This window comes from Pipistrellus hanaki (genome assembly GCF_964339955.1).
Source record: "Pipistrellus hanaki genome assembly, chromosome: 2".
Lineage (NCBI taxonomy): Eukaryota > Metazoa > Chordata > Mammalia > Chiroptera > Vespertilionidae > Pipistrellus > Pipistrellus hanaki.
The window spans coordinates 181,552,371-181,575,919 of record NC_140504.1 but is presented as its reverse complement, the minus strand read 5'-3'; the positions used below and the strand labels follow the sequence as shown (position 1 = coordinate 181,575,919).

Genomic DNA, 23,549 nt, shown 5'->3' with positions numbered 1-23,549 from the left:
CACAGGGGGGACAGCAGAGACAGACGGACACAGGGGGGACAGCAGAGACAGATGGACACATGGGGACAGCAGAGACAGACGGACACAGGGGGGACAGCAGAGACAGATGGACACATGGGGACAGCAGAGACAGACGGACACATGGGGGACAGCAGAGACAGATGGACACACGGGGGACAGCAGAGACAGACGGACACATAGGGGACAGCAGAGACAGATGGACACACGGGGGACAGCAGAGACAGACGGACACAGGGGGGACAGCAGAGACAGACGGACACAGGGGGGACAGCAGAGACAGATGGACACATGGAGGACAGCAGAGACAGACGGACACAGGGGGGACAGCAGAGACAGATGGACACAGGGGGGACAGCAGAGACAGATGGACACATGGAGGACAGCAGAGACAGACGGATACAGGGGGGACAGCAGAGACGGACGGACACAGGGGGGACAGCAGAGACAGACGCACACAGGGGGGACAGCAGAGACGGACGGACACATGGAGGACAGACACGAAGGAGAGAGACATGGGGGGACACACACCAGGAAAGCAGGCGCAGACACCGAGATCGGTACCCACCCAGCGGTGCAGAGACCCACACACAGAAACACCACACAGCGACGAAGGAGGGGAAGGAGTGTGGAGAGAAGGATACACAGATGCGTTAACGGTGGAAAAGACAGGGCCCCGAGAGAGGGGGACGGGAGAGCCTCAGAGACCACCCCTCCTCCCGGGGGGCCCGGCCCCGCAGCCGGCACCCTCCCCACCGGCCCCGTACCCAGGTTGTCCGTGACGATCAGGGAGCTCTGGAAGGCCTTGAGGGCGTCGCCCACCAGGTGGATGAAGTCCTCCACCACCCGGAGCAGGTGCACGGAGCCGGGGGACACCTGGGGGCGGGAGGCACGTCAGGCTCCAGGGCGGAGGTGGCCCGCGGGGGAGGAAACCCGGAGCCCAGCCCCGCACCTGCTGCGCGTCATCCCACTTGTCCTTGTTCTCCGCGTCCACCATGAAGCTCACCACCTGGAAGAAGCGCTGGGGAGCGCGCGGTGGCTGTCAGGAGGCCCCAGCCCCAGGGACCAGGGCGTCGCCATCACAGCCACAATCCCACCCCGGCAGACCCCGCCGCCACAGGGGCCACAGGGGCCACAGGGGCCCAGACTCACGCGTCTGGCGCCTCCGCACCCTCAGCCCCTTCCCTCCGGCGAGCGAGCGGGCGGTACCTGCACGTCGTCCGCGGAGGGCACGTAGGTGGCCCTCTTGAAGGTGTCGGTGACGTTCCTCAGGATGTCCACGGAGAACAGCAGGTCCCCGCTGTAGTAGGTGCGCCGGGCCAGCAGCTCCTGCAGGCTGCGCACCACCTGCGACATGCCCTCCCCCGCCAGCATGCGCTGCCCCTTGGCCAGGTGCTCCCGGAGCTGCAGGGGCGGGTGGGCGGCTGTCATCCCCGTGCCGGGGAGCCGGCCGCCCCTGGCCCATCCCACTCCGGTCCGCCCACCGCTTGTATCCGGAGGAGAGAGGAGGGAGGTGGGGAGTGGCCGGCCTGGGGGCGTGGGAGGGGGAGGCAGAGATGCTCAAAGGAACTCATGGAGAGACAGAGTTGGAGAAAGAAACCCCTAGAGGGAATCTCTAAAGATCCCTTTGAAAGGCTAAAAGAGAAAGAGCTAGTGAAGGAAGGTGCTCAGATGTGCATGTAAAGATGAAAAGCATGATACAGGAACAGGGTCTCCCCATCCCAAAAGGGTCAGGAGCACATGGAGTGTAGCTCATTCATGTTCTCTCCCTCTCTCTCTCTGTCTCTGTCTCTGTCTCTGTCTCTCTCTCTCTCTCTCTCTCTTTCTCTCTCTCTCTCTTTCTCTCTCTCTGTCTCTGTCTCTGTCTCTGTCTCAAATACCAATTACAGTCAGACAAATCAGCACACACAGGCCACCTTCACTGACAACGTTCTTACCCCAGGACAGGCCCTGAGCCGGGCACTGGGGACACAAAAATAAATTCCGCTCTGTCCCTTGGCCACCAAGGAGCTCCCAGGCTCACAGGACAGCACTCATCCCACTTAATGACAGAAAGCATTCGTTCCACCTAATGGCTGAAGAGCTGCAGGGACGGAGGCAGGCCCGCGGGTAAGGGAATAATACTCTGGAGAGCTCGGCCTTGAGATGTGCGTAGGAGTTTGCCAGACAAGGAGAGGCACAGCCCGGCAGAAGCGAGCACGGCACACATCATGCCAAGGCACACGGGCATGTGTGGGAATGAAACCGCCCCCTCCCGGCGTCCGGATCTCGTGTGGCCCCGGCCCAGCAGGGAACACTCACGGACAGATACAGGTAGCGGTACTCGTGGGAGATGCAGCGGGCAAAGCTGGGCAGGCCCCAGTAGGCCACGCCCTGGGCGCTGAGGAGACAGCGGCGGCTGGCAGACCCTGCGGGCGACAGGACGGAGGGCTGGGTGTGGGAGCCGAGCTCTCCCCCACTTGGTCCTGCACCTCCGGGTGATCAAAGAAGCTGGAAACCTAGAAGGGGGGGGGGGGTAGCAAGAGCGACAGGGGCCGAAACCGGCTTGGCTCAGCGGATAGAGCGTCGGTCTGTGGACTGAAAAGTCCCAGGTTCGATTCCAAGTCAAGGGCATGTGCTTTGGTGGCGGGCACATCCCCGGTAGGGGGTGTGCAGGAGGCAGCTGGTCGATGATGTTTCCAGCTCTCTCTCCCTCTCTCCCTTCCTCTCTGTGAAAAATTAATAGAATGTATACTTTTTTAAAGAGTGACGGGGGCGGGGGGGCCTGCGGGGGAGCCACGGCCCCTCACCGGAGGCGTTGGGCGGGCACTTGTTGTAGATGATCTCGCCGGCAGCCGCCTTCTTCCAGGTCATCAGCATCACGTACTCGTCCCTGCACATCTCGTGGAAAGCTGCGGGGGCAGGGACGGAGCTCAGCCAGGCCCACGCGCCTGCGCCCCGAGCCCGGGGGTCCCCCGAGCGCTACCTGGACACCTCTTCTCGCTGCAGGGCTTCACCTCCTCCCCTTGGCCCTCGCAGGGGTAGCCCGGCGCGCCCGGGGCCTGGCACATGCGGAAGCGGCGCTGCCAGCCTGTGTCGCACGTCTTGGAGCACAGGCTCCACGAGTTCCACGGTCCCCACTTGCCACCTGCGGCTGCAGGAGAGCGAGGGGTGCCCTGAGCGGCCTCCGGTGCTTCTCCCTCTCCCCTCGCCCCCCCCCCCCCGGGGCCAGCATGGCCGCCTGCCCCCCATGCGAGCACCCACCGGGACACTCGAGGCTGCCGCACTCGCGGGTGTCGGTGAGGGCCCCCGGGCACGTGGCCCAGGCCGGGCCCGCCACGCTGCACTTGCGGCTGCGCTGCTGGGTCCCGTTGGCGCAGGACGTGGAGCAGGGGCTCCAGGGACCCCATTCTAGCCACTGGCCTTCCACTGCACGGGGAGACACAAGCAGGGCGGCCGTGGAGCGAGGGAGCCGGCGAGGGCAGAGCACCGCAGGGAGAGGGCAGGGCCTGCTAAGCACTGGTCCCTGCGTCAGGCCAAACCCACCGGAGGGCGGGGGAGGGAGAGGGGGGCGGAAGAGGAGAGGGGGCTGGAGGGAGCAGGTGGTGCCTGGCCGGGGACTGCCTGCTCGGCACCCGCTCCAGGGACACAGGGCACCTCTCCACTCAGCATGAGGCACACGCTCTCACGTGGCCGGGGAAAGGGGTCACCTTCCCATGGATCTTTCTCTAACGCAGGCCCAGCTGGGTGTCCTTTCACAGCCCAGGGGGCTGTGAGCACCAAAGCGCCATGAACAGCAAGGGTCGCCCAGGGCTTGGGGCAAGGGCACTGACTGGCAAGCAGACTCCCTCCCCCCCTTGGATGGGGTCACCACGTGCCAATTCCAACTGGGTTGGGCCAGGTCACCTCCCACGCTGACCGTCTCCCCATGCTTGGTCCTGGGGCCCCCAGAGGCAGGGCACGGGGCACGTCTGCCTCCTCTGAGTCTCCCGACCCCGACCGCGACCCCGACCCCCACCCGGCTGGGCAGCGCCCGCCTGGAAGCCCCTGGGCGCTAGCTACTGACCCGGGCAGGCAGCCATGCTGCAGAGCTTAGTCTGCAGCTCGGGACCCTCGCAGGCCTTGCCGCCGTGCTGGGGGGGCACGCAGGTCCGCATCCGGCTCCGGGACCCCCGCCCGCAGCTGCGGGAGCACAGGCTCCAGGACCCCCACTCCTCCCACACGCCGTGCACTGCAAGGAAGCACGTGGCTGGGGGCTGGGCTGCACCGTGGCCCCGCCCACTGCCCATCCACCCACCAATCAGGAGCTCCGGCAGTTCTGCGACCGCTCCTCATTGGCTCTGTCCTGGGGGGGGGGGTACGGGGAGGGGTGGATGACCACAGTTTACAGTCCCAACTCACACAGGACACCCAGACAGGAGCCTAGGATCGGCCCAGAAGGGGAGGAGGGGGTCCTCTCTTGGGAGCACGGGGAAGACCAGGAAAAGACTCAAGATCTACACGTACCCTTCCCTACCTTATCCCTCCCCACCCCTCCCACCGCCAGACCCAGAGCGAGAAGCCAACACAGCAGGCCTGGAGCAGAAGTGCCCCCCGGCCCCAGGAGCGTGGACACACAGACAGACGTGAACCTCTACGTGGACACTGACACAGAGCTCACTCCAGAACACAGCTTGGCCCCAGCCCTTCACAAGCTCCTGCCACACCCCCAGGTACCAAGACCCCTTCTTCCCAGGCAGCCCTGCTTCAGGGCCACAGCTGGGAGCTGGCCAGGCCGAGGCACCACCGCACCCCCTCGGGGCGTGAGGAGCAGGACTGCAGGAGGTGCCCCAGCCCGGGACTCCCCCCCCCCCCCCCGCGGGCACATGCACACTCAGCTCCATGCCTAAGGGGAGGCTGGGGGGGGCCCACAGGAGGCTCCCCGGGAAGTGGGGTGGGGAGTCAGAGGAGGGGAGGGAAGGTCAGGGACAGTTTCTTTTTCTTTAAGGGGCATTTGTCTTAGGTCTTGAAGCACAGGCTGGATTTTGAGAGTCCAGGTGGGGAGCGTGGGGAAGAGGACGAGAAAAAGGAAACACAGGGCCGTGGGGGAAGCGCAGGGGTGCTGGTGTGGTGGGAGCACAGGGAACAGGGAAGGCAAGGAGGGTAAAAAGAGAAGCTGGTTACCAGGCCCAGGCCTCTGGGGAGGGATGTGCCCAGAACCCAGCCCACCGGTGCGGGCCGGGGTCTGCTCCATCTGTGTCCCCAGTGCCCCCTGGGTGGGGCTGGGCATGGCGTGGGGGACGATCAAATTTGCTGAATGAGAGGAAGGTCAGCCTGCCCGGGTCCCCGGCGGGCCCTCCCCCTGCGGGCAGGGCGGGCGGGGCGGGCGGGGCGGGTGGGCAGAGCGGGCGGGCGGGGCGGACGAAGAGGATGGGCAAAGCAGGCAGCGGGGCGGGCGGGCATACCTGGGCAAGTGGCGGAGTTGTTGCAGGGGCGGGTCTCCCGCAGAGGCCCGCTGCACAGGGTGCCATAGGGGGAGGACACGCAGGAGCGGGTCCGCACCTGCAGACCCTGCCCGCACGTCAGGGAACACACGCTCCACGGGGACCACTCCTCGGCCGCGGGGTCACCTGCGAGAGAGGGGCAGCGTCGGCGGCAGCGGGCCCCGTCCCAGCGGTCAGTCTCGTAGGCGTCCTCCGACCCTGACCCCGAGGGACCAGCCCTGCCACGGCATCACGGGACAGAAAGGTGCCTCCGAGCTCCGGACACAGACACAGACAGACGGGCACATGCCAAGCACACATGCCGCCGGGCGCCACGCCGCCGGGCCCCCGCCGCAGAGGAGGGAGGTGGGCCCGTTACCTGTCTGTGCCAGGTACACCCCAGGCTCGTCGGCAGACCTCGGCCACTGGGTTTTCACCTTGGGCTCCTCTTCCGGCTCCTCACCTGGAACACGGAGGTGGCGGCAGGGGCTTAGCCGAGGTCGGGGTGCGGCCCAGAGAGGGCAGCCTTGCTCGCCCTCAGCCCGAGGGCCTGGCACCAACCACAGACGACGCTGAGAGCATCCAGTCCTGCCCCTGCCCCTGCCCCCTGCCCCCCCACCACCACCACCATTTCACAGATAAGGAAACGGAGGCTCAGAAGGCCACCCAGGACTCGCCCACAACCTCACAACTTCCTCTCCCTCCTCTTGCCTCAGGCAGACCTGGGAGCATCATCGAGGGGAGTGGCCACTCCATGGTGATCCTGGGAGAGTTCTGTGCCCAGTGCTGTCCACACCCACCTCGTGAACCCTCCCCGGGAGCAGGGACCCCTCTCTGTTTAGAGGTGAGGGAACTGAGAGGAGAAGTGACTTGTCAAGAGCACACAACGTGGTGAGCCTGAAACCCAAGCTCTTTCCCCTCCCACGGCTGACGCCAAGGGCTGACCAACACCCAGCCTGGCGGCTGTGGCCACCCCCAGCCTGTCTCTGGGGCACGGTTCACCCAAGCCGGGCTGGGTCTTGGGCCTGGAGCAGCATTGGCCTGTGACCTGCAGGCCCAGGTCAGAAGGCAGCTCCCCTGAGACTCGGGAGCTGAGGGCAGGTGCCACCTCCAGGAGACCCTCCTTCCCACAGCCCCTCCAGCCAGGAGAGCAGCAGGCCCCCGGAGGCCATGCTGCCCCGGCCCCAGCCTCACAGGGCTCCGGGCGCTGGAGGAGGGGCTGGGGCTCCATTCTCCAGAGCCGGCTCCTCCTGCTCAGGCAGGCGCTCTCCCCCGCCCTGCCCACGGGCTGGGTGGCAGGATGGGCAGACCCGGTGCAAAGCGGGGAGACCCAGCTCGTGGAGAGGCTGCTGGGCAAGTGGAACTGGAACAGCCTCTGGGGACAGGGCTCAGCCCACGCTGCCCCCGGGCCAGAAGGCACTCCTCCCCCAACCCCAGGCCCCCTCCTGCTTCTAAAAGCCTCGTCAGCACACGCGCGCAGGCGGCGGGCGCTGTTTAAGGGAACCCCAGAGGGCTGTGCTCCTCCGGGCCCTGGCGCCCCGTCGGGCTCTGCCTCAGAGAGAAGCTCCAGCGGGCAGGGCCTGAGGAGTGGCCCCCGGAGGACGCGGCCGTCCAGGGCGCCTTCACGGCCTCTCAGCCCAGCTTCCGGTCTCACCAGCACCAGGCCCCTCGCTCCACTCCAGCCGCCAGTCCTAAGGCCTGCTCTGCGTCATCCCCGAACCTCACCATCTCTGCCCCCAGCCCCACAAACATCTCTGGAGTCAGGCAGGCCTGGGTCCGGCCTGGGGTGCGGACGCGGCCCCGCTGTGTGACCTTGGGCAGGTGCCGTGGCCTCTCTGATCTCATTTTTTACACCGTATGACACAATATTCGAACGCTCCCGGACGGCAGGCCGCAAAGCCTCAGCACACTGCCTGGCACATGGCGAACGCTCAGGAAGGGTTTATTTTTATCATCTCCCCTCCCCTCCCCACTCCCCCCCTCCTTCACCCACACACGCCACCCTTCAGCCCCTGGGCCTCCTCCTCTGAACAGTATCTGAGGGGCCTCCTGGCCTCCCTCTGGGCCCTAGCTCCATCGGGACACTGAGGTGTTGGTGCCACGCCTGCAGCTTCTGAATCTGCTCACCCAGCCCTCCCACCACACCCGCTCAGCCAGTCTCCCCCCCACCCCACACCCGAGCCGTGTGACAAGCCGCCTTCTCCACCCCCACCCCCAGGCTGCTGAAGAAACCACAGCTGTGCCAACTGGCACCACGACAGACTCAGGCTGCACATCCGCTGGGCACCCAGGCTCCTCAGCAGCCTTCCTCGGCTCCCTGCCTTCCCCGCTCACACCTCCCCCCCCACCCCCATCGCTGGCTGCCTCAGGCCTTCACCTCTCCCCTCAAGCCCATGTCCACCCACTGCCTCGGTGACGAGCTCAGCTTGTTACAGACAAAGCAGAAGCTAGAATACAGGAGAACCCCCTCACACTCACGTCCTGTCCCACTGTCCCTCCCCTCCACCCCCAGCTCCTCCCCTCACAGAGGCCAGCCCCTCTCCTCCACTCTGCCCACGAGGGCTCCGTCCATCTCCCCTCTCCCATCAGCATTCCGTCAGCATCTCCTCCTCACCGCAGCCCAGGACGTGCCCAGGCCTCCTCCCTCCTGCCGGGAGCCCTCCTTCGACCCTCCATCCTCCTCCGGCCACTGCCCTCTGGCTCCTCTCTGCCACCAAGGAGTGGGTCGCAGCTGGCACTCCGGTTTCTCACCTGCCACTCACGCCCTGGCCCAGATGCCACCTCACCTGCTAATCCACTGCAGTCTGGCTTCTGACCGCATCTTTCTGCCGAAACCACTCCTGACAAAGTCACCCACGCCTCCTTGCGACTAAATCCTACGGACACGTTGCAGGCCTCGTCTCACTTGACCCCCGGGCAGCATTTGTCCCCGTGGATTCTGCCTGCCTTGAGACACGCCCTCCTCCCCTGCCCCGCCTGCTCTCCTCCTGCCTCTCCGGCTCCTCGGGCCCAGTCTGCCTACTGGTCCATCTCCCTGCTGCTTCAGGCATCCACGCTGTCCTGTTTTCACTGCACACTCTGCGTCCCTGCTCCAGGCTTCATTAACCCCTCTGAATGGCTGCTGCCAAGCCATTATCCCAGACAGCTCCCTCCCTCCCCCTCCCCTTCACTCCTGTCTAGTCTGCTGCCTCCTGAACAGGTCTCCCAACGGTGTGGGGGAGGGCTCACACTCAGCATGTTCAAAACGGGATCATCATCTCCTCTCAAACCTCCACTGCTTGTTCCCGGCCTTCTTTGCCTGGAAAACTCCTATTTGACCTTCAAAACCCACCTCAAATGATCCCTCCTCCGTGAAGTCTTCTTTGTCCCCCACTCCCCTGGCAGAATTGGCTGCCCCCTCTCCGGTGTGCCCTCTCCTCCCAGATGATCCCATCTTCCGACTGTCTGAACTTCCTCCCACCCACGAGCCGCTGGAAGGAGAGCTGTGAGTGAGCCATCTCCCCGGCCGCAGTGAACGCCCGCAGAATCCGTTCCAGGGGAAATATCAATAAACACGCTGCTCCTGAGCTCCCTCCCCCTGCCTCATGGCAGGGTCACCGGAAACGGTTATTTATCATCTTGAATATCAGCCTTGCCCAGCAGCCATCCACCTATTTATTAATGAGCCTGACACCCGTTTATGAATAGGCATTCCAGAGAAGCCTTCAATCTGTGGCAAACGGACCCAAGCATCCCCTGATCCAGCTCCTGATTTGGTGTCTTGACCATCATTGTGACAAAACAAAACAAAACAAAAAAAAACCCACCAGCCTGGCATCCAGGAAGACCATCAAGCAGGAAAAGGTAACAGAGCAGCCTGACCTGCCTGTCCTGGACTCACTGCTTCCTGTGGTCTCCGGTCCTCTGCTCGGCAGCCCCACACTCTAACCAGACAGGATGGTGTGTTCATTGAAAGTCAGAACACATCCCAGGTCCAGCTCGAGTCCCTCTCCTCGCTCCTGGGCTGGCCAGAGAGGGGACGGAGCTCGTGCAAGGCCACACAGCGGGGGCTCACACCGACCGCCCTCCCTCCACCCCATCCCCCTTCCTCGGAGCAGCAGCCCCCACACGTGAGAGCCGGTCCAGCGGGAAGAAGACAGATCGGGCTGGAGGTGCCACCTCCCGAAACAAAGGTTTATTCAGCATCCACACGTGCAGGCCCCCGCCCGCCTGGCTCTGGGCCCGGAACAGGGGGAGTCTGTGGGGAAGCTGAGCCAAAAGGACGAGGAGGGACCCAGGAAGGGGTGCGAGCACCCCTAAGACTCCCATGTCCCACCCAGTGAGCTTGAGGCCTTGCTGGGCCAGGGACCCCGATGCTCACAGCCCTGCCCTCCATCCGTGTCCCCACCTGGCCGCCCCACGTGGCACAGACAGACCTGCCGCTGGGGCAGGCTTCCGGGTCAGCTCCTGACCGGTTCCGCTTCGTCTTGGAGAAGGTATAAACCTTACAACACGACGGCTACGGGCCAGTCGCCGTGCCCTCTTCATCAGCTCATTTCCTCCTCTTTACGAGGGCTACTCCCGTCCCCTAGTCAGGGATGAGCCTCCAGAGCCTCCCACTGGAGAGAGGCGGATGGGGATTCGAACCCAGGCCTCTCTGACGCTGGAGGCCGCGCTCCTCCCACTGAACTGCGCTGCCTCTGACAAAATGCAACTCCACTTGGACCTCCTCCGAGACCCCTTTCCTAATCCCCAGGGGACCCCACGTCACTCCCTCGCCCCACCAAAGTCCCTCCCCTCAGACCTGCCTCTGTGATCCTGCTTCTCACCACTCTCTGACGCGCCCTTTGCACATCTACCCCCTCCCCCACCCCCCAAGGTGAGCCTGATTGCCCCCTGCAGGCTCTCCGTGATTGCCTAGGAGTCTGGCTCCAGACACACTGCCCTGCTGAGGAACCTTCAGGGGCTCCCACTGCTACAGCCACCGGGTCAGCCTCCAAGCCCGCCGTGTTCCAGCCCCTCCTGGCCTGCCCGGTCCTCTTCTCCCCTCCCCACGAGGCGGCCAAGCACACGGGCGGGCCACGTGGAGAGCGGGAAGAACACAGATGCAGGAGTGCGGCCAGTGTAGGTCTGATTCCCAGCTCTGCCACCGTCTTGCTGTGCGCCCTCAGGCAAGTCGCCTCACCTCTCTGAGCTTACAAATCTTCAACTGGAAATAAAGATGACGCTTTCCATCACAGGTGCATTGTGAGGATAAAAGGCAACGAGAGACAGGGCCCACGTGGAGTATGACAGCCTCTCAATGAAAAGGAGCTGCCGCCGGAGCCGGTTTGGCTCAGTGGTAGAGCGTCAGTCTGCGGACTGAAAGGTCCCAGGTTCGATTCCGGTCAAGGGCATGTACATTGGTTGCGGGCACATCCCAGGTAGGGGGTGTGCAGGAGGCAGCTGGTCGATGTTTCTCTCTCATCAACGTTTCTAGCTCTCTATCCCTCTCCCTTCCTCTCTGTAAAAAATTCAATAAAATATATTATTAAAAAAAAAAAGAAAGAAAGAAAAGGAGCTGCCACCCCCTCTTGTTTTCCCTTGAATACACAAATGCTCCCCTCCCTTCTTCCACGTCCGTCTGCCAACGTTTGCTACCTGTCAGGTGCCTCCTCCTCCAGGAAGCCTTCCTAGGCTGACCACAGGGTTTTGGGGATGCTGGTCCCTCCTCTGTGGCTTAGACCCCAGGCTGCCTCCCGCTGCAGCTGAGTATCCGGGACGGATCCCCCTCGTGAGCCCCGAGGGAGGGTCTCAATCTCCCTTGCCCGTCTTATACAGGGGACCTCGCTCTGAGCAGCCAGACACACGACAGGCACTCAGCAAACACGGGCCAGACATCTCTGAGGGCTCCTCCGCCCATCCCTCCGGGAGCCGTTCTGGCCTCGCCTCTGGGACTGGCAGGCAGGGTGGGCGCACGCTCTCTGCCATTGGAGCAGGACGGCAGCCTCTGTCCCCCCAAACTCCACACAGTCCGGCCTCCTCGGCTTCTTTTGTCCGGAACTTGTTAAAAATAACCACGATAACCATCGCTTCCACAGAGGGAGCGGGGCGGTCTGCGAAGCGGTCCCCGGGCTCTCGGCACCCTCCCCGAGGCTGACCCCGCAGCCCCGAGGAGGCACCCGCTGACCCGCAGGACAGGCGGCTCCCCAGCCCCAGCAGGGCCTCTCGTACCCCACAGTGTGTCCGAATCCCAGGGGTGCGGGGGCAGAGGGAGGTGGCTTCTGGAACCTCTAGACTGTGCCTCCACCGCTCAGGCTGGGTGTCCCTCTGAGACCAGAAACCCAGCCACAGTGCCAACCCCCCTCCCGTGACTTCCTCCCCACACTGCCGGCCTATCTGCCCAGCCTCCCAGCAGAGCGAGCTGGGTCCCTGCCACCGGCCCCACGTGGCCAGCAGCTCCTCGAGAGCAGAGACCACATCTGACTCACGCTGTCTCCCTCTGACACCCAGCTCCTCGCTGCCTTACTCAAAGCCTCGGCCAGCAGGGCGAGGTCCCGGGTTTGCAGACGGCAGTCAGAGCCCTGGCCCCGTTTCTCACCGCGGTGGGGGGGTGGGAGGGTTAGCGCTGTCCAGGAACATCAGTCTGTCTCTCTCCCCATACCTGGCACGTCCACCCCGCAGCACCCTCGCCCAGGCTGTTCCTCTGCCTCGAAAGCCCTTGCTCCTATGGGGTTTCGAAAAGCACGCAACAGGAAATGGCTCGGGGTGGCTCACAGAAGTGCCGTGAAATAGCGCCGGGTCATGGACAGAGGGATACATCCCCTTTCCAGGTCTCTTTTAATCGGGGCGACTTTCGCCCATCTGCCTGGGGTAGTCCAGGTTGCACCTGTTGCCCTGATGTAATTATAGCACCTCTTCCCCCTCCATAACCTCCACACGGTCCCGGGGTAGATGATGAATTATGTGGCCACCTGCCTTTTCGGCCTTCCTGGTGCATGAAGGATGAAGATTTGAACACCTCCCCCGCACGCGCTGATTTCTCTGATAACCTGGGAGGAGGGACAGGCACTTCGCTAGAATTTGATAATGTCGTGGTTCACACGGTGGTTGTTTTTGGCTATCTTCTATTTCAAAGGAGTGGCGCACTTTTTCCATTTATGAAGTGACATTTCTTTTTAATAACAAGTTCTGGACAAAATTCTAATAAAAAGAATTTTAGTCAAAACCGGTTTGGCCCAGTGGATAGAGCATCGGCCTGTAGACTGAAAGGTCCCAGGTTCGATTCTGGGCAAGGGCGTGTACCTTGGTTGCGGGCACATCCCCAGTAGGGAGTGTGCAGGAGGGCAGCTGATCGATGATTCTCTCTCATCGATGCTTCTAACTCTCTATCCCTCTACCTTCCTCTCTGTAAAAATATATCAATAAAAATATATTGATATTAATATATTGATATATTAAAAAATAATAATTTTAAAAGCCTGTCAGTTGAAGGGAAAATGTCACAAGCTAGCGCATTCCTACTCACTCCTCAAAACCCAACTCAGACTCACCTTCCGGAAGCTGCCTTCTCATCCCTTCGTGGTTTGATCCCTTCCTCTTCCTCCCCCCTGACATCAGCACATGTACATCATACCCACGACACTAAATGACGACAACAGTCAGCTATGCAGTAAGGACGGACCATGTGCCAGGCCCTGTGCTAAGCACGTACCTGCCTTCTCCTGCTTAATCCTGCTATTCTGTGGAACAGCTCACCACCCCCCTGTCTCAGGGGTGAAGAAACCTGCCTGCGGTCACACAGCTAATCCGTGGTGGGGTCAGGAGTTGAAGCTGGGCTGGACATGGTACACTAGTGGTCACTCCCCCCCACCACAGGGCAGAAGGGGTGTCCGGTCTACCTCGGATCTCATTCAGTCTGAGGCAGCCCGCAGCCTGACACAGAGTGCATTCTGATAAAGACATGAAGACGTGTGTGATGCGTGGGCTGGGGCTCGGCCCCTGCTGAGATGTGCAGGGGGGATGGGATGGGGGGGGCGGTCTGTGCCCCACTCTCCATCCCTCCACAGAGCGCACAGAGCTCCAGCAGCACCGGTGGGGCTGGAAGGATCTCCCAGGAAACGCACTGCGTGTGCGAGGTCCCTCCACCCGCCCGGAGAGAGGCTCTGCCTCCCCCATGTCTGAGCCCAAAACAGGCAGGCCGGGCCCCACTTCCCGCCACCGGACCAGGCTGGCCAAGGGCAGGGCCTGAGTGTTGAGAGGAGAAAGGCCCATCCAGGACTGGGCAAGCCAGGTCAGCGGGGACAGGGCCTGAGCTGTGCTGAGAAGGGTTCTGGACAAACAAGGGCAAAGGGCACATTCCAGGTGAGGGAGACAGCCCGGGAAGAGGCAGGGAGGCCGCAAAGCAGGACCCTGGTTGAAAGAGGAGAGAATTAGAGGGCAGGCTGAAAAGCAGGTGGCAGCAGGGTCTGAAAATTAGAAGGCCAGGCTGAGGACAGTCACTGGGGGCTGGGTCAGGGAAGTAACACACAGCAGCAGTGGCAGAAAGGGGATTTGAACCCGATCTTGCCTCCCTGGCAGGATGCTCAGGAGACCCCAGACCCACCCTGTGGCCATAACTTAGGAATGGAACCCGGACAATGGGGAGACCAGGGCGGGCGGGACAGAGCCCCTGAGGGAGGCAGGGAGTGTGGCAGAGGAGGGAGAGGGGTGGTAAGAGTGAAAGACACTCTCTTTCAGGGGTCACTCTGCACAGCTATCCATTGGCTGATGCCTCCTTAGGACAGGAGGGTGGGCGGGCAGGAGCTGCAGGCTGGTGGCCAGGCCCCCCCCCCCCGCCCCCGAGCTGGGCTCGGCAGCTGGCACCACCTCTAAAACCCGCCTTCCTGCCCCGGCCTCTCCCAGCCTCCATGCCAATCCTCTCCCAAGCTCCTTCCTGCCTGCCTTCCCTTTCTTCCTCTCCCCCCACTTAACAGATTGCAGCAGCAAGATGGCACAAATTTATGGCTCAACTCACCAAAAATAACAAGAGATCTATCAAAGGCAGTTTGCGTGAAATTAACAGGCGCCTGTACCCTCTTGTCAAACGCACTCAGCTCTGAGGCGAGCCCTGGCACTCCGCTCCGCCACCGCCTGCCAGTCCCAGGCCTCCCCACCCTGCCAGGACCAACAGCCCCGCCCCTCCTGGCCTTGCCACGGACCCTCTCGGGGTGTCCCAGAGGAGGGGAGCACAGCTCCCAGCCCCAGTCCCCGGCGAAGGAGCCCGGAGGAGGGTCCTGGCCTTCACCACCGTCCCCACCAGTCTTGTTCTCAATCTGGCAGCCCCGTGTGCCAGCCGGTTCCCCTACAGTGGGTACACGTGTCCCGCTGGCCGGTGGGGAGGAGGTGAAGTGTGGAGACGGGGCCACGGGCTTGGCAAAGGCTGTGCTGCCACCAGGCCCAGAGTGCCCTGGGCCCTGATGACGTCACCAGCCCTCGGACGCTCCCTGCCACGTGGACTAAACGGAGTCTTGCCCCAGAGTGGCAAAAGGGAGGAGCTGGCAGAGAGGAAGAGCCTCCTGTTTACCAGGGGGAGAGAGAGAGAGGCTGTGCCGGCCCAGCTGTGAGCCCCCGCATGCTGTGTGAGCCCGCTCAGGATGGCGGATGCCCATCAGTCCCTGCACCTCCCCGCAGGGCCTTCCTGCAGGCGAGCCCCCAGAGCAGCCTGGACTCGTGCCAAGCAGGACAAGGGGCATAAACAGAGTCGGGCTTGGGGACAGCTGGGAGCCCCGGGCTCCCTGCTCGGAAAGGGTGCCAGGCCGCGTGTCCAAGGATGACCAGCATCCCACCTCCACCCATCCTCAGTCCCAGAGGCTGCGGCAGAGGCCAGGAGGATGGGGCCCTTCCTATAACCAGTCCCCCCGCCCCCCCGATCCCCAAAGACACCCTAGCTACCCACCAACCCCTGCTTCCGGCTCCGGCCAAGCCCAGCTGGCGGCTCCTGGCTCCCTGCTTCGCGTGGCAGCCTGCCCAGATGGTGCCTGCCCAGCAGGGCAGAGCTGTGGCACTCCCTCCACTACAGACCACTGGGCCGACGGGCCGCGGGGAGAGCCAGACAAAGGAACTCACCCTCCGCTGAGCAGGACGGAGGCCCCGCAGAGGGACAGGCAGTGGACGCCAGGCAGGGGGAGCCATAAACCTCCTGATATATGCCTGGCACTCTCCACAGATGTTCGACAAAGAGGGGAAATTCAATTTCTTCCTGCAGGCACTAAATCCCAGGCCAGCCTCCAGGGCCTGCAACCTGCCCACGGCCTCGCTGTCACCGGGACAGCTTCATTGACCGCTGCGAAGAGGCCACGCTGGCCCAGGACGGAGGCCGGAGCCAGGCCGGGGACACCTGCCACGGCTGGGCACAATGCCAGATGTCTCCTGGGGGAGGCTGAGGAGCCCCTCCCCAAAAGGATTGTTGAGATAAACACACCCTGTTATTAATTCAGGGATATCTGCCCATGTCACGCACAAGAAATTGGTGCCAAAGAGGGGGTGTCTGCTCCAGGTAACAAAGGCGGTGCCCAATTCCATGACTCTGGCCTCCAAAGCGGGGATGGGGATGGGGACAGATCCGACTCCTCCAATACTCCTGGCAGCCCTCCCTCGAGCCTCCCTGCCTCCCTGTGGTCCTCTCTCCGTCCCATCCAAATGCCCCTTCTGACTTGCATCCCTGTGTGACATCCTCATGATCGTCGGCCAACACCTATTGTCCCAAACGGGGAAACTGAGGCCCAGAGAGGGGAGGGAGCTTCCGTTAGTACCCGAGCTAAGCATCAAATCCCAGATCTGCCTGCCTCCCACCCAACTCCCTGCCAGGCCCCCGGCCAGGCCCTGGCCCGGCACCGGTCAGCAGGCACGCAGGGGCCAGCTGAGGAGTTGGGAGCCTTGAAGCGGCGGGAAGAAGGACTGGCAGAGGGGAGCCGGAGTGGAAGCAGGAGCAGGCAGCACTCAAGGGCTCGGAGAGCTTCTGCCCAGTCAGCAGGAAGCTGGAGCAGCTGGAGGCCTCAGTCCCAGCAGACCTGGGCCCGGAGCGGGGGAGATGCCGGGAGCTGAGCCAGCCCAGCCCTCCGAGGCGGCCCAGAAGCTCGGGCCCCTGCACCCGGGCACATTCTTCTGCAGCTCCCTCTGCTCCGACCCCAGGGCTGCCACCGACCATCAGGGACCCCTGTGGGCAGGAACACAGCCCCGCTCCCTGCTACTCCAGCCTCCGGGCACACTTGTCACCTCGCCGTGCCAGCGCCTCCCACAGCCACTCCCGTCTCTGGGCCTTTGGACACGCTGCCCGCTCGGCCTGGAATGCCCTCACCACTCCTTCCTCTGGCTTGGCTCGCTTCCACCTGACCTTCGGATCGCTGCTCCTGTTCGCCTCCTCCAGGAAGCCTTCCCTGACTGCCCTTTTAGGCAGTCCCCTTCCTGGGTTTGTAACAATCACTGTCTGATCTGTGCCCCACCCCTTCCTCCACCCAGACTGCAAACTCACGAAGGGGGCGGTGTAACCCTAAGCCATTTTGATGACCCCAGCATCTAAACAAGGCTGGGCACAGAGGGGCCGTGGGTGAACAGCTATATGGATCTGCCAGGATGGGCACCAGCAGGCAGCAACATCCATCCCCTGGACCCAGGCACCCCTCCCCCCCCCCAAGGCCCTGCTCAGACTCACCATATCTCATCTCAGTTGTGAACAGGTCATTGCTGCTCCCCGAGGGCAAATCGGTCTCCGCAGAGGGGGGTGGGCCCCCGGGCACCAGGGCATTGGACAGGGTGTGGGTAGCAGGGGGGCCTAGAGGGGTGGAGGTGGCAGGGCTGGCCCCGGCCTCCCCAGGGCAGCTGCAGCCCGGCTGGGCAAAGCCGCAGGCCCTGCCGGCAGCGCGGCCACACTCCTCGCTCCAGCGGCAGAGCACCCCGCAGGTGAACTGGCTGGAGTTGTTGTTGTTGATGAGCAAGACCTCGACGAAACGGAAGGCCAGGGCTGTGGGTGCCAGCAGGCGCCGGGCCTCGGAGGGCTCCGCCGACAGGCACAGCTGCACGAAGTTCTTGTCGAAGTGCAGGAAGGTGAAGGGGCCGGAGCCCCCGCACAGCTCCAGCCCGGCCGCTTCCTCCGCCTCCCCCGGCCGCCCCGCCGGCGGCTCCGCCGGGGCCGCCGCCCCCTCCTCCGAGCGCGGCCGCAGGCAGGTGAAGTTGACCAGGTAGTGGTCCAGGGGCAGCAGGCGGGGTGCAAAGTGGGCGCACACCTCCTCCTGGCGGTTGAAGCGCAGGTAGAGGGAGTACTTGGTGGGGTCGGGGTTCTCCAGCGTCCAGGAGCAGCCCGAGGCGATGGTCGGAAAGAGGTCCTGCAGCGAGAAGGCCCCGTAGAGCACGCCGGAGGCCAGGGCGGAGCAGGCACTGGGGTCGGGGTCGAAGGCGGCGGCCAGGCGCAGGGACAGAATCACAGATAGTAAGAGGGGACAGGCTGGGGTCATCCTATGTCCCTTGCCCTGTGGAGAGAGACAGTGTCAGTGGCTCGAGGCACAGCCAGCGTGCGCTCTGAGTCTCCTGTGGCTAAGCGGCAGGCGGTGGGGCCTCGTGGGTAAGACCACCTGTGTGATCTCAGACAAGGGGCTTGGCCCCTCTGGGCCTCCGTTTCTCACCTATAGAGTGAAGACGGGGAGACTGCCGGGAATCGCGTGTGCACGTGGATATTCGTTGTCATTGTGACTGTTATCCTGTGGGCCTCGGTCAGTCCCATCCACCACAAGCATCGCAGCTTGACAGTAGGATCCAGCCCCACCCCCCCACCACCCAACTGGTATTCTCCAGAACCGCTGCTCCCAGGCACAGTGTGTCATGGGTAATCCAGCAGTAATTGTCAAAGTAGCGATGTTTGAGATGACTTGCTTTTTTATAAATCAAAGCGATTCAAGGTTATTCCCGGAACAAGGTCATTCTCACTGGCTCTACTGAGTGGGAGGAAAAAGGGGGGTGTGACCACCAGTGTGCCAGAGACAGCACACAACCTGAGCCATGCCCATGGGAGGACAGCACACGTATGCACATCAACAGTATTGCTGCTGTGGGTTTCCTGGTGGAAACGAGCAGGAGTGGCATCTGCAAAATGGGTGCAATCCTTCCCCACAAACCCATCTTCCCTTCCCATCCTGGGTTATCCCCCGACCCCACCCCCGTGAGGCCTCCGTGCCACCTCCCTGCTCTTGGCTCCCACGACCCTGGCCTGAAAGTCCACACCACCCCATCATGACCTCTGACCCTTGCCATTTCCCCAAGGCTGGCTCACATCTCATGAGTCTTCAGGGTCCTAAGAATGGAAACCAGAGTTCATGGATGTCCATATTCACCCCTCCTGCCGCCCCAAATGCTGCCCTGAGGTGAGCTCCCAGCAAGTGTGAATATCCTCTCGGGGTAGGAGGGCCACAGGACCCAAGTCCAACCCGGACAGACACACCAGGCAGTCCGGCCCGAGGGGACAAGCGCTGGTGACGGGACCCCTGCCGATGCCCCGCCCACTGGCCAGGACACAGTCCCTGCCCACAGCCTGCCAGGCCCACTTCCAGCCCTGCCCCCGAATCGATCCACACGGCCTCCTCCTCCGTGTCCACAGCATAGCTCACCGCGCCGGATGGGCCCCTGGAGCCTGCTTGCTCCACATTAGAGGAAAAAGGATGAGGCTCTGAGAGGGGAGGCAGCCTGCTCCGGATCACACGAGCGTGGCCGAGCTGGAGCTGGAGTTCAGGACCCGCGGGCCCGGCGTGGGCTTCTCTCTCTCATCCACCCATAGCCTCCTGCCCGCTCCCCTTCCTCGCTCGGGCTTCAGGCCTGATGGACAAGCCGTGATCTCCGGGAGCTGGATCACAAACAGGAACATGCACAGGTATGGCTGGATTTTCCTAAGACAGAGCTGCTCCCCAGGGAGAGATTTCCCCTCGGCTGTTCAGGAGTTGTGGCTGGGGGTTGGGGCAGAGGGCAGGAATCAGAACCTCAGAATTCCCTTCCCCGTGGAGAAGGGCGCTCCTCACTATGCCAGATGCCACATGCTGCCATTCTGAGCCAGGCCCAAGCCCTGGTCACACATAGAGGGGTGGGGCAGGCAAGCACCAGGCAGCCCCACTTCCTGGGGAGGAGCCACCCCTCCTTCCTCCAGCAGGAGTCAGACAAGGCTGTGTCTCCACTGTCCCCCCAGAAAAGAGGACCAGACTCCTGGTCTTCCCCGCCCGGCATCATCCCTGCCCCAAACTGTTCGGCCGCCCCCTGCAGCACCAGCAAAGCCAGCAGCGGATAATGACTGGCATCCGATCCCCCCGCTGCCCCCAATTATTTTTAAGCAGGCTGCAAAATTCAGGCCGTCGCTGGGGCTCAGCGGAGGGGAGGTGGGAACTCATTATAACTGGCCTCGCCTCCCCCACTTAGAGCAGGCGGGAAATCTTCCCACGCAGACACCAACACGCATGAGCGTGAACATCCCTGGACCCGACTGGCGTACACACAGAAGCACGGATGCATATTCAGACAGGTGACCACAGGTGTTCTGCGTGCACAAAGATCCACATGCATGCACATAGCTGAGTGTAGACCACTGATGTGGGGACTCACATGCACACGGGACCGTGCACCTTCACATGGAGGAGGGTATAAAGAGCCAAACGTTTGTTCACAGAGGCAGAGATGCAACGTACTCTCCAGTGGGCACACACACACAGGTACTGGGTTCTCTGAGGCTCCGGATAGGACAGCTACGTGTCGGGCAGGAGCTGACCTGCTGCCTCTTCCTGTTCCTTGAAGCCTCTTGGGTCCCCGCTGCTACCTACCCCATCGTCCCAGCTCCCCCACCTCCAGGGCCTCCGCTGCGCCCTCCTCCACAGTCCCGACCCCCAAGAGGCACCAGGTCCACATCCTCCAGAGCCACAGTGTGGCTTCTCCGGGACTGAGGCACCTCTTAACCCGCCCCAACCCCTCCCCGACGCAGTCTCCTTCAGGCACCCCTTCACACCAATTCCAGAATTTCACCCTGAGTGTGCATGAGCCTCGCTGTTCCTGCTGCGGCATATGACTTCTTAGGGGCCCCTCTTCATATCCCTCTCCACACACAAAATAGTGCAAGGAGCCCAATTCCAGGCGAGGTCAGAGAGAGCCCCCCTGGGCCGGGACCTGCCTCACAGGCGCCTACGTCCTTATTAGCCATGACTGGCCGCCCTGAGCATGGATCCCTGCCCTCCGGGTGGCACACACCTTCTCCTTCAGCCTCAGAGGCCAGCACAGGGAGAGGGCTCACAGTTCCCTCCCCTCCCGCCCCTCTCCTCCTCAGAACCTCACAAACTCTCCCCTCCTTCCTGCTGAGGTCAACTGCTGCCTCTGGGAAGAAGATTCTCTGGGTGGAACCACCATTTGCCACCTGTAAGCCCACAGCCCTCCATGCACAGGAACTAACTCAACAGGGAAAGGCAATGAGGTCAGCTCTGAGGAAGCACTTCCTGGGCCTGGAAGTTCATGGAGAGAATAACCAAAGGCCTCCCTCTCCCTCGGGACCTCCATGGGCTGAGGTGGGTGAGTGGCTGGAGGGAGTGAGCTCAGCCTCAGGGACCCCACCCCCCAGCCCCACCCTCCTCGGGCTAACTTCACGGCCTGTCTGCCGCCTCCCGGCAAACCTAGGATTCCCATCCTCTGCCCAAGCACACCCAGGCCCCCGCCAGGCTCCGGGACCCCACAGGCCTGCCCAGCCTCGGGCTTCCCTTCTGCACCAAAGAGGGAGTCGGCGGCAGGAAGGACCAAGACAGGACTCGGGGTGGGTGGGCAGCAGAGCGGCGGGGTGGGGCACCTCAAGTCAAGCACTGGGTCTCTAGGGACCCCCAGGATCGACCCTTTTCAGCCCGGCCCGCTAGGAACAGGGGAACCTGGGTGGCCGGAACCCGGAGCCCTGGCCGCGGTGGGAGGAGGGGCGCGGCGGGGCGCTAGACTGTGGTATATACCCACCCGGCAGCTGTCCCTCACCCTCCACCTCCCCGGTGCTCGCCGCGCGGGCAGAGACCCCCCAGTCCGGCCGCTGAGTCCCCTGCCCACGCACCTGGGGGGCGGGGAACCCGGAGAGGGAGACCGGGAGGGGCGGGTCCTCAAGGGCCCCCTCTCCTTGAGCTCTGGCATGCAGGAGGGGGCACACCCTCCATCAGGCCTCGGAGCTGGTGGGCAGAGCTGGAGGGAGCGGGCGAACCGCCCCCCAGGCAGCCCCTCCCTCCAAACCGGCAGGGAGTCGCCCCAGCTCTCTCGCGAGGGTCTCTCTGTCCCCGAGGGGGGCTCCTGGGGGCCCCAGCCCGTCGCAAGGAGGGGGTGCGGGCCGGCCCCGGTCCCCCAGGGCGGAGCCGCGTGGGCGGCGGGGGAGGGGGCGGTGACTCAGCCGCCCTCCGCCCGCCCGCCTCCCCGGAACTTTGCAGCAGCTGGAGCCGCCGTTGCTACAGGAACCGAGAGCTTTTGTTCCCCAATGTGAGGCCTGCCGTGCAGGAGGGAGGCCGCCCCTCTCAGGGGGGACCCAGGCCCGGCCACGCCGCCCGCAGGACGGCCAGCCAAACAGCACATCGGAGCCCTGTGCTCACGCCAAAGCCCGGCCTCTTGCAAGTCTTGGGGCCCTCAGGTCAGGGGGCCCCCTAACTCTGATCCGGAGTGCTAACTGCCCTGGAAAGTTACCGATGGCCCCTGACCTGTGCCCCGTGTGCTGCTCTGTGGCTGATTTCCCGCGCGCCCCCCCCTCTCCCAACAGGCAGCCTGTCTTTGGGGACCTTGACTTGGGTTTCTTTGTATTTGTCTCACCTCCCAGCCTCTGCACCTGAACAAGGACCCCAGCAACCCTGAGCAGCGCTGAGCCCTGAGCAGCGCTGAGCCCTGAGCGGCCCAGGCGGTGCTAAAGGACGGATGAGAAAGTGGGGACACCAGCCCAGGCTCCCTGGACCCATTTGGGGAGGCTGAGGTGTTTGCTGGCTTCCTTAGCCCGGGGGCTGTAGTGCAGTCACTAGGACCTATTTATTCTGCATTTCTCCTCTGGGATTAGGAGCGGGGCAGAGAGGGGCCTGACCTTGGCCTTGAAGAGAAACAGCCCAGCACACCTCTTATCATGGAGCATTATCAGGTGCCAGATCCTCCAGACAAACAGTCTAACTTCATTCTCTCAGCAACTACACGAGGCAGTTATCATGGACTGGCCCGTTTTATAGAAGGCCAGCTGAGGCTCAGAGAGGTTGTGCAGCTTGCCTAGGTCACACACCTTTGGGACCCGGGTCCTCCGGCCAAGAGCTGAGTTCCTAACTACGTCCTCGCTGCATTACCTGGGGGTGGAAGGGAGGGAAGAGGGCAGAGGCTAGTCAGGACCTCACTTTGTTGTCTACCCGGACCTAGTCCTCCCTAAAGAGTGTGGGAGGAGGGAGCGGGCGGGGGGAGTGGGATGTGCAGACAAGGGGAAGAGGAAAAGAGAAGGAAGAAGAGGGGGAAATCTCTGTCTATCTTGGTCCAGGGGAGACCTTTCTCATGCTTCCACCACCACCCTGTAGAGTCCACACGGACCCCCACCCCTGTGGCAGCGTGGGGGACACTCCCCAGGTGGCTGCTGGTCCAGGGGACCAGGTGGATGCCCCCACTGCCTACCCCATGCCCAAACAAGACAGAGTCCACCTGTGCCCGCACCTCCCGCCTGGTGGGGACTGCCCTCGGGTAGACAGATAGAGGCTCCCTGGGGACGACTGCCCCAGCCCAGCCCAGCTCATCTCACATCCAGGGGCCGTTCTGCTGCAGGTCTGTGCTCAAGGGACTCCTGAATTGCTACTGGGAAGAGCCTTCTCCTCCACCCCACCCACCTCACCCCCCAAAGTGCACGGCCTAAAGGACCAGGGGAGCACAAGGGAGCACCCAGCCTCGCCCAGCTGCCTCCCCACAGGGACTCCCCAGCGCTCCTCCCGCAGCCACCGCTGCTGCTGCTGCTGCTGCTGCTGCTGCTCAGGCTGCGGAAATTTGGGGTTGCCGGCGGCTCTTGGGAAAGGGGGTGGTGGGTCCAGGGCGGCGGGCAGGGGGCGCCAGAGGACGACCCTGGGCCCTGGCCGGCAGCTGGCAAGACAGGCTGGCAGGCGGGCA

General features: G+C 63.2%; 2 protein-coding genes across 8 annotated transcripts in view; both read right to left on the bottom strand.

Annotated features, from left to right (window-relative positions):
• The window catches only part of COL16A1 (collagen type XVI alpha 1 chain), a 184,617-nt gene that overhangs the window by 84,304 nt on the left and 76,764 nt on the right, over window positions 1–23,549 (bottom strand). The gene's annotated exons all lie outside the window — the stretch shown is intronic.
• ADGRB2 (adhesion G protein-coupled receptor B2) overlaps window positions 1–23,549 on the bottom strand; it is a 37,976-nt gene that overhangs the window by 12,880 nt on the left and 1,547 nt on the right. For 5 of the 7 annotated variants that reach the window (XM_084873014.1, XM_084873009.1, XM_084873008.1 and 2 more), the window contains exons 2-12: window positions 17,110–17,923; window positions 5,839–5,922; window positions 5,442–5,606; window positions 4,064–4,228; window positions 3,262–3,426; window positions 2,984–3,151; window positions 2,808–2,909; window positions 2,320–2,426; window positions 1,228–1,422; window positions 971–1,039; window positions 786–894 (exon numbers count right to left, since the gene is read on the bottom strand). In XM_084873014.1, coding sequence (XP_084729140.1) covers window positions 786–894; window positions 971–1,039; window positions 1,228–1,422; window positions 2,320–2,426; window positions 2,808–2,909; window positions 2,984–3,151; window positions 3,262–3,426; window positions 4,064–4,228; window positions 5,442–5,606; window positions 5,839–5,922; window positions 17,110–17,908 — 2,128 coding nt within the window. In that variant the 5' untranslated portion in view covers window positions 17,909–17,923. The remainder of the gene's footprint in view (window positions 1–785; window positions 895–970; window positions 1,040–1,227; window positions 1,423–2,319; window positions 2,427–2,807; window positions 2,910–2,983; window positions 3,152–3,261; window positions 3,427–4,063; window positions 4,229–5,441; window positions 5,607–5,838; window positions 5,923–17,109; window positions 17,924–23,549) is intronic. The other 2 variants (XM_084873012.1, XM_084873013.1) reach the window with 1 other exon arrangement.